This window comes from Onychostruthus taczanowskii, unplaced genomic scaffold, assembly GCF_017590055.1.
Source record: "Onychostruthus taczanowskii isolate IOZ18803 unplaced genomic scaffold, ASM1759005v1 scaffold12, whole genome shotgun sequence".
Taxonomy (NCBI): Eukaryota; Metazoa; Chordata; class Aves; order Passeriformes; family Passeridae; genus Onychostruthus; species Onychostruthus taczanowskii.
The window spans coordinates 15,503,272-15,513,734 of record NW_024498351.1 but is presented as its reverse complement, the minus strand read 5'-3'; the positions used below and the strand labels follow the sequence as shown (position 1 = coordinate 15,513,734).

At 45.3% G+C, this 10,463-nt stretch overlaps 1 protein-coding gene across 1 annotated transcript in view; it reads left to right on the top strand.

Annotated features, from left to right (window-relative positions):
• The first annotated feature begins 682 nt into the window (after positions 1–682).
• ENPP6 (ectonucleotide pyrophosphatase/phosphodiesterase 6) overlaps positions 683–10,463 on the top strand; it is a 29,700-nt gene continuing 19,919 nt past the window's right edge. The window contains exon 1 of the mRNA XM_041395731.1: positions 683–938. Within this exon, the coding sequence (XP_041251665.1) occupies positions 683–938 (256 nt within the window). The remainder of the gene's footprint in view (positions 939–10,463) is intronic.

Genomic DNA, 10,463 nt, shown 5'->3' with positions numbered 1-10,463 from the left:
ACCGAGAGGACAGGGAGCTTTGCAGGGACTCGCATCCAGGTAGAGACAGGAGAACCTGCTCCGCTGGAGCTCAGCGGTACCGCCATGCCACCGAAACGCTGGACGCCAACTCACACGTACTGCACTTCCCAGCTGGGGAGATGCTTTTTTATCTCTGAGTTCTATCAGAAGCCACTGCCGGAGAGATGCGAATAAAGCCGGCGTTCGCGCTGCTGGAGATGTGAGGCAGTGTTTCAAAGGCTGCCGCCCCTCTCTGCGAGCCGCAGCCCCGGCGCGGAGCTGGGCTGGGCTGGGCGGTGAGCGGGCTCCGCTCCGTGCCGCCGGCGGTGGGGTCTCGCCGGGAGCGGCGGCCCCTCCTGGCCGGGGCCCGCGGGCAGCATGCCCGCTCTGCCTCGGGAGCGGCTGCGGAGCGTCCTCAGAGGCTCCAGTTACTTTTATGCTGGGTGTTCCCCATCGGCGCGAAGCATTTTTTCCTGCAGCTAGGAAGGACCAAGCTCTTCCCTCGGCTCGAGGTTAATCATCTGCTTGCAATTAACCTGTGACCTCCCCCGCCCGCGGCCGGGGCAGCGCTGCAGCTTTAACGCGGGCGCTGGGAGCGGCAGGGGGACAGCAGCGCCCGCTCCGGCCCCGCCGCCGCCGCCGATCCCGAGCCGCCGCCGCCGATCCCGAGCCGCCGCCTGCCATGGGGAGCCGCAGCCTCCTGGCCGCCCTCCTGGCCGCTGCCCTCACCGCCCTCCTGCCGCTTCCCGCCGCCTCCTCGGCCCACCGCAAGCTCCTGGTGTTTCTGCTCGACGGCTTTCGCTTCGACTACATTGATGACAGCGAGCTGGAGGGTCTGCCGGGCTTTCGGGACATTGTGAACATGGGGGTGAAGGTGGATTACATGACCCCAGACTTCCCCAGCCTCTCTTACCCAAATTACTACACGCTGATGACGGGTGAGTACTTGTATTTCTATGCTGTGATGCTCCTCAGAGCTGCCAGCTCCCCGTGCCAAGGTGGAAGGCAGCTCCCTGTGACTTTTTTCTTCCACAGAAGATATAAAAATAACCCAAGTCGTGCTTTTAGCTGGGAGTTTAAAAGCACTGTGGCATTACAGCCCAGAATTGTTTCTCTGAAATGTGTTCCAAATTTGGATATGCCACCTGGAACTAATTGTTTAAGTTCCCTTTTGCTCATCCAAGGTGTAGCTGGGTCCCTACCTGCTGCCACCTCAGCATCATGGCCAGCTTGCCTAGTGCAAGCACCAAGGAGGCTACTGCATGTATATAGAATAGAGGAACAACTGTGACTACATGGGAAATGAATACAGAGACTGCTCAGGGGCTTTAATAAAAATGCACGTGAACCGAGTGTGGCTACACTAAGAACTTACTTTCAGTCAGCAGGTCTGTTTTGGAAAGTTCAGCATTAAATTTCTTTTTAAACTTAGTAGATTTTTTTTGTTTTCTTAACTTTGCTACAAGTCCTCATATCTGTAATAATTCAAAATAGCCAAATGGAAAAACAGGATTTTTGCTTTTCATCCCCTGCAGTTTTTCAGAATGTCCCAGGGGAGGCTTTCAGAAAATTGAGAGGACAGTCATAGTTTTCATGATGCTGATTTGCTTTTAATCATATGTGGAGGACACATGATTACAGTGACACTAGGAAGGTGCAGAGAGTAGAGCTGGGCCAATTCCTTCAGAGTCAGACACCAAGGAAGCAAAAGTTAAATTAAAAAAAAAACCCAGATCCCAACAAAACAGGTTTGGTTTTGTTTTGTTTGTTTGTTTTTTGTTGTTGTTGTTGGTTTGGGTTTGGTTTTTTTTTTTTTTTTTTTTCCTGGAGTTTCTACTTGGATTTTTCTCTGGAGTTAATAAATAAGCAGGAGTTTTCAACCAATGAGGAGGTGTAAGAAAATCTATCCTCTCCTAAGATATGTGGCATCTTCTGCTATTCTTGGAACAATGCAGTGTCCAGTGATTCATATATTGCTTGCTGGGAAAGCAAATAGCTGCCATTGTAAGACAAAAATCTGACATCAGTTGTGCCCAGTTTGTTTTTTAACTGCTTAACCCCTTCTTCCCTCTCTCTCTCAAGAGAAACACTTTTCTCTTGCTCATCTCTGATCAGAGAAGAGTATAAAACTACCACAGGGTTGGTTTTGATTCTTTTTCATTATTTGCTGCAAATATATGAATGCAGTATAAATGTCGTGACAGAAAACAGAGGTGCTCCACTCCAGGCCATGTTCTTCAGGTGTACATAGGCAAACTGACCTAACATTTCATAGGTGCAAAAAAAATTGGATGAAGCTGTTGAAGAGAGAAGAAAAGTGAGTGACATTTCACTCCTAACCACATTTAGTCATCATTCCTATTAAGTGTGTATACATAAAGTGAAGTCTATTATCAGCCTTTTGAAGAGTTTTGAAAACCTCCTACTTTGTACTCACAAAGTTTTGTTGTAAGACATGAAACACCACTACTGGACTTTTCATATTTTAGAAGAGTCCTGCACCTCACTCTGAAGCAATAAGGGAGTCTGTGAGACGAAACTCAATATACTTGCAAGTCTCCCAGACTTTATGATAGGAATATCAATGCAAATACAATTTTATTGCAAATAGCAATTCACCTCCCTAACACATGAGTCACAGTGGTATTAAGTAGGTCAGGAGCCAACTGAGGACTACATTTAGGTGATGATCATTGCCCAGAGAAAGATCTAAGTCTGCCCTTGAGCCCCTGGGGTGTGAGTTAACCCCATGACTGTGTCTTGGCATGACAGCAGGGTAAATCCCATAGCTGCACTGTTCTTACCCTTTGGGGCCATGGTGCCATTTCCACTGAGATTTTATGGGATAGTGGGGTTAGGAGTGCAGAGCATGTGGCAGATGTAGTGTTAAACTGTGTTCAGTCTGCATCCATTAAATTTGCAAAGCTGGGACATGTTTTGGAGAAAATTCAGCATGGCAGGGTGACACAAGCATCGTGCCACAGTGACCTGCTTAGGGAGTGGCAAGCTACTGTTTCCCTGGTACTGCTATAGGAGTATGGGGAAGCTTTCATCACATCTCACCAGCCATGCAGCCCCTCTGCTGCAGGCAGACACAACTGTAACTGCTTTTATTTCTGTTTGTGACTGGGATGTCTGGGAGTTAAATGCTGCCATTTCTTCTGAGAAATCTGAAACAAATTATTATTCGTGTCTTGTCCTACACTACTGTTTCAGGAGATGCTAAGAAAATCACATTTTAACTTCCAAAACATTGTCTTTGTAGTATATTGGAGTCTTTCAAATCAGTTTAAGAAATTGCACATTCCCACCCCTGGCTTGTTCATGATATCCCACTTTGGTTTTTTTGTTTTGTTTTGATAAAGACTTATGTTCCTTCTTTCTCTACTCATTCACAAGGCATTATGGCTCCATATCCATTCAGGAGCATTCATGGCTGCCAGGTCTTGGACAACATGTGCATGGAAATATTGTAGTTTGTGTGTATCCGACTTGCCTCTGTTCATTCTTGTGAGCAAGGCCTTCCCCTTCACCCCACATCCATGCAAGCTTCATGACTCCAGAGCAGTTGAGTTGTTACCAAATGAGAGAAGTTCTCCCTCGTTCCTGTGGCTTTGGAGGAGGACAGGACTCTGCCCCTCAGATACCATCACCATTGGGACAGGTCAGTCTCCTCAGACATGAGCTCACCTCCTCCTCCTGCCCAGACCCGCAGGCAGAGGTTGTGGAGATCAGCAGCATTGGCCCCAGGGCTTCTCAGTGCAGATGCCGAGCAGATGCAATCGTAACTGTTGACCAAAAACCACATATCTGAAAGCAACTAACTCACCTATGCTAATGAGAACCTCACCCCTTTCTGCTGAGACGAGGTGTTGGGTGAAGCACTGACACAGCAGGACAAACAGGGTCCAGCCTGGTGAAATTTTGGAAGGAAAGCATGGGAAGGAGGTGACTTGCTTGTGGTCATGCAGTGCTGCAGGGCTATGGCAGAGCTCTTCATGGGTCCCCCTCCTGCTGCTGTTAACCTGTGAGAAGACACTTGCTGGAGCTTCCCCAAGGCACACAGAAAGCCTCAGCCCAAAGCCCAGAGCCTGCTTAGACGTCTTTTCCTTTCCTACCCCAACTATGAGAAAGAAAACCAGAGCATAGAAAAATGTAAAATCACAAAGTCAGAGTTTGAGATGAAGCTCCAGTCTTCCTGCACCCAGGGCACAGCATCAGAACTGCTATTTGCTTGAAGAAGCATCAAACAAGATCCAAATCAGGGCTGCTGCAAAGGGATCTCACTGACAAGCAACCAGAGAAGCTGTTTTGTTGCAAAAACCTGGTGCTGTGCAAGGTAGCTCAAGGATGTACTAGCTTAAAACCCAACTCTTTGAAAAGCAGTCTTCTCTAGCAACTTCCAGTATGCCATGTTTCTTAGTATTGGCTTCTACTGTGGCAGAAAGACTCGTTTTTAGGTGGTTGAGTTGCTCTCTGAGCTGCTAGACTGAATCCTACCTGGTGTGCTGGCTCTCCATGGTGCAGTTATAATATTGCAATTGTTGACCTGAAAAACATGAAATGGAAAATTAGGTAAAAGGAGATGTTGCAGCTGTGACAGAGCTTTTGCAGGACTCTTTGTGGGCTTGGCAAGGGAGGTAAGAAGGAGTCCAAATACGTCTGTTCTAAAAGGCTCCCTCAATCATACCATGCGCTCTTTGTTTTGGAAAGGAAGGAATTAAGACCACAAACCATCTTGGGTTGTTATCCTGTGGGGAGTTTTTAATTTTTCCCTTTCCCTGCTGTGGCCTGGCTCTGCAGGGAGCTCTCATGCCAAGTTCAGTGGAAAGTCTGAGGTCTCCCCTGTAAGCACTGAAAGCAGGAGTTACTGCTTCAGAGCACTTCATGCCACATCTGTCAAGAAAAGCTGCTCATGCTCTGGTTGGGTCTCCCTTACCTGACAACCTGCAGGTGTTGGAGGGGTGATGAAGGACTCCCTGCAGCCCAGCTCTCCTGAAGTCTCCAGCTGAGAGCACTCAGTGGTACCTCACGCTTCCAGCCAGTATAAACATGAACAGAGAGTATCATATCTGAGATAGAAATCCAGAAAGGATTTCTTTTCCAAGATCATAACTAGAAATGAAGTCTTTCTGGCAGGTCTTCCATGTGGATGTGCCAGCTGCCTGGTCAGCTGTGCAGCCCCACATCCAAGAGTCATATTTCACTTGGCCTCCATGGAAAGCAAAGGGAGCCCCTGATTGCAGAGATGGGTGGGAAACTGCTTGGAGAGGAGCCAGCAAGGAGCCTCCATGTGCCTCTTTGGACAGGACCTGATCTTAAATAAAGTGGCAGAGGGACTGTGATGTCCCCTGAAGCTTGATGGGTGGAGGAAAAGGTAGACTAGAGGACATTTCAGTCTCCCACACCCAGAGTGAGGGCTGTGGCTTTTGCAGGTGTGCCCAGACTCGCTCTAACACAGTGATGACACATTTGGGCGTTGTCTAAAATACAGGGGTGGTGTGTGGTGTTTTCTCAGCCACTGCAGTTCACCCCTACATTTGCCATGACCTCTTCCTCTGCATAGCAGTAGGGAATGGGGTGACATGGCAGAGCTCCCACGGAGAGGTGACATCAAGGACTCTGCCAGACTGAAGATTTCACCCATCTTCCATGTTTCAGCAATCTTCCCTTCACTCCTCAGTCTTGATGTTGGCATACTTAAGTGCTGAGGGGCTTTGGTGGGTGATGCCAAAGTCTAATAAACAATCTACATCTATTCTCCCCTGAGCACAGCAAATCAACATATACTGCACCCCATTTACTCCATGTTTTCTGGGAGAAAATACCCTTTGGGCTCCCAGCCCTGGAATCCCTTGCAGTCTGGCTGATGTGCACACATAGTCGTATATTCACTGTTTACTGTGAGAGGTTTCCTGATTAAAAGTACAGCAGCTCCAGGCTCCTTCCACCCAGCACCTGAAGGAAGCCCAGCCTGGTGATGGTTCTAGTGGATGCCTCTTTTCTGCTGCACAGTTAATGGCATCTTCACTCCAGCCTGGTCCAGAAAAGGATGCTGACAATTTCTGTTCAGCAGTTAAGCAAGTTCTTAATTATGTAAGCGATACCTGCATGTTTTCTGAGGCATAAAAAATGGAAGGATAGGAGTACAACAGGGAAGTTTATTACATACACATGAACTAAAACTATCTTTACTTCACTGTCCAAACTTAGAAAAAGTCCAGAAGGACACAAAGTGCACAATGAGTGACAAGGGAAAATGACTTTTTCTTCTTGGTCCTCTCAAACAGCTACAGATGCCAGCAGCAGCAGAGATTTAAACAATTCTGTTTGTGACATAAAGCTCTGAAATCAAGTCTCTTCCTGTTCTTGGATTCATTAGCTTTACATTTCTAAATTTCTGTGTTGGGAAGCAAAAGAGCATGAGCTGTGGTAATTCTGTTAACTGACAGAGAAAGAGTACTATCCCAGCAAGAACAGGCTGGAAAAGATAGTAGGAATCAGGAGGATTTTCTTTTTCACATTCTTCCTCACTTTGTTTACTCACCACCTGCAGAAACGCTGCTATGCCAAGTGTCAAGATTTTTCTCTTTCTCACACAAAATATTGCAAAATTTGGTGTTTGCTTTCTACCAGTTAAAAAATGGAAACACTTCTAAAATGTAGAATTGAAAGTTTTTTTCTAACCCAAGTTCACAATGCTACAAATTAAAATACTGAGTTATTTCCTCCTTATTAGCTACAATCTCACAGCTCACAACTAGTGTACCTACTGCCAGCTGTTAGCTAAGTAGACATTAACATATCAAGATATTTCTTAGCCCAAAGCTGAAGTCACTGCCAGAGGCTCATCCTCTGTCTAATAATGCAGGCAGCAGCTTTGTCCATTGTTCTGCCTAGTGCTTGGAGCCTCAGTGCCCTCCAGCCACACCCAGCTCTGGGGGTTCAGGGGGTCTCAGAGTGGTCCCTGAGCCTACCACAATTCAGAAGAATAATCAACAGCTTGGAGTCCTGGCTCTCCAGGGACACAAGACCTGACTTCCCACACAAGAAAGCATCTGCAAATCCTCAGCTGGATGATTTATTAGCAATTTTTGTGCACCCCAGCCCTGGCCCCATGAAGAAAGCATTGAATTAAGAGTTTCAAGCTGTTACTAAATGAATCCCCTTTAGGGGAAAAAATCGTGCTGTGTATAGCAGAGTTTTTTTTTTTTTTTTTTTTTTTCCTGTGATTTTTGATGTGATTGAAAAAAAATTGCAAAGTTTTGCCTGACACAGGCTAAGGTATTCATGCTTTGGCTTTGTCTGATGTTAGAGGTCATAAAAATTTGGAAAGACTTCATCAGCAAACTCCTTTGGAACATGAATTGTCTATGCAAGTACTGTTTTTACTTGGGGGTCTGCAGATGGCAGGGCCACTTTACCCAGGGCAGCATTCCCCTGAGACTTCTCATGAGCTCTGGCCTTCTCCAGACTACTTAGGTTTAGCACATGGGTATAGTTTTTACCCTGTTGTCTTTCTTGTCAAAGCAGACCAAGTGAGACCCATCAGGGGAGCAGCAGAGCAGTGCATACATCAAAGCTTCCTGGGGACAGCAACTGCTATATCTGCTCCAGAACAGGAATATGGTGCTGGTGACTTTTAAGTCCTGCTTTCTTCATCCTTATGGGAGGCAACATGAGCAGAGCAGCACATTTCCCAAAGCAAGTCATCCAGCTGTTTGCATGGAGGAACTTAACTCTTCCCCAGACTGTATAGCCCTGCGGCAGCCTGTGCTTGCATCTGCCCCCCTGACCCTTGTCCCTTTCCAGAGAGTGGGGACATCATGGTGGGACATGAGCGGAAAGGTCTCACCATAGCGGCAAGTCATATTTATAATATTGCATAGTACATTTAGCTAAATGCATGTACTGATGTTCAACCATCAGATTGTGGTGCCTTTGCTGCACTGGCTAATACACACACTGTGGGTTCTCTGATAAATCCCATTGGCTCAGTGCAGAGATGGCAAATGTCCCAGGAGCACACACACTGGTTTCCAGATCTCACACGCAGCCAGGGCAGGGTGCACAGCACTCAGTGTTACTGTGCTGCTGCTGTGGGTGGCCCAGTGGCTGAGTGTTCTGCTGGCTTTTTAAATTTCATCTTTCTTTTGCAGAGATTCATTTGAATGCTGACAAAAGTGCCTGGAGACATGGGAATGTGCTTCAGACAAATGCTGTATGAAGTGTAGTGTCCAAGTAAGCTGTAGCATGCAGACTTGCAAATGCTTTTGCTGGCTCTCCTCCAGAAGGATACAGCAGTTATCATATTCTTGGGAACTATACCCTCTTTGTTTTTCTCTGTTGCTTGAGGAAGGAGTTATTTTTACTACAATTACAGTGAGTTTAAATAGTGATATCTGTATGCTGAAATTGCTTTCTGCCCTGTTTCTATTTTTGAAACTCTTAAGATAACGTTTGATTATAGAGGAAAGCTGCAGTAATGGACGAAGTAATACATTCTGAGTGTTAACACCATGTTGCTATTTTGATAATGATTCAAAAGAAGTACACCAAGGTAATTCTCTTAGGCTGGAGAAAACAAGTGAAAATGGGATATAAAGAAAAAGTGTTGGATGGGTGACCCAAAAGAAACTTGAGAATTGGCCTTAATTCTGTGTACAAGTATCCTGGGGGGAGGGGGCAGGGGCAGAAATTCCAGTTATTCCAGGGCTTTTCAATCTAGTGAGCAAGGCTTGGAATAGCCATGGCTGAAGATTAACAAAGGTCAAAAATAAAATTAGACATCAGGCATACTTTTGAACATTGTTAACTGATGACAAATATTGGAAGGAGCAACCGAAGGAAGAGGTTAATTGCTTGATTATTGATGTCTTCCAAGGAGGTCTAGGGTCTTTCTGAGACACAGGCCTCAGGTAAGCAGACAGGAATGGCATTAACTGGTCATGTCTTTTGATGTGTTGCTCACCTGATCTTCTTTTCTGACCCTGTGAACCAGGGATGTCTGCAATGAAAACTGATGCCTTATAGTCTTCTAGGCCTCTTTTTCTACAGTAAGAAAAGGGTTTGGAGTCCATAGAAAATTGAACTAATCTAACATGGAGAACAGAACACTGTCCTCTGTATTCGTTCAAACAGTTAATTAAATTTCCCAGCAATACTACAAAGAACAATCTCCAGTCTCTTCCTTAAAAAAGTGGACAAACAGCAGACCTTAAGTCCTATAGGCTCATAGGCTCAGTTGCAGCTAGAGCTCATTAATTCTATATGAAGTCTACACTATACATCATACAGATCCCTAATATGTAGGTTTCACACTGATAGAGCTTCAGCACTGACCTGTAAGTTTCCCAGGTTGGCACAAATTGCCTGCTGCAGTTTATCAGGTTGATAGCTGCTTAGGAATACGTGGACTTCAAGAAGCTGAGGTTGTCCTGTAAATTGCACTGCTGTGCTTTTGATGCACTGTAGAGACCTCCCTTCTATCTCTTTTGAGACTTACAGAAAAGAGAGCACGTGGCAGCCTGAAGGGAACAGATTACTGCCCATCCAATGCACCAGTTCTCCTCTATTAAACCTGTTTGGGTTAGTGTGGTAAGTATTGACTACCACAAACTGGGACCACTTTTTTCCTCTGGGAAGGAGGAAATGTTCTGTGTAATTGAAATACTTTTTAGTAGGGAAGGAGAGTTCAAAATCCATTTCAAGATCACATGACCCCAAAGTATACAGAGTCCTCTGCTTGAAATGACATCTTTTCAGAACAAGAATACCAAGGTTATTTCAGGTCTGATCACCACCCTCAGGCTCAAAATAATCAAAGCCTGTTATCTGGATCCCTGCAATAACAGGACTCATCAGGTAATGAGGACTGTGTCTATCATATGCTTCAGTCATTGCTTTTTAAGATATGTAAATAAGGAACTTCAAGTACAACTTATTCTTCAACATTTCTTTTCTCATTTCTGTTAATTCATCTTCAGAATAATTATTAAAATATAGCATCTTCTCTTCTGACAATTACAAGTAGACGATATCTCTCAGTTATTATATACTAGTTTCTTGTAATATGAAGTTGCCCAAGAGTCCCTCAGTACAGTAAGAGGCCTGAACATGTCTAATGAAATTATTTCTGTGCCCACAAGCAAGAACAAAGCATGATGATTACAAGAAAAACAAAGAAAAATGAACAAAAATGGAAAGTAAAAGTAACATATAAATGCATTTGCCTAGTTTTTGCCTGTTTGCAGAAAACCAGTGTGCCCTATGGATAAAGGAAGAAGAAATGCAAGTTTCTCAATCTTTGTTCTATGTTTCTAGGTTGTGCTCTTATCACTTTCTGTTCACAGCTTCCCACAGCCCTCTGGTTGTGAGTGCTGATAGGTACCTTAAAATGGCCTCAGACTTGGAAGGTGTTGGGTGTGTAGAAGGAGCCAGGTGTCAGCCAAACATGTGGGACC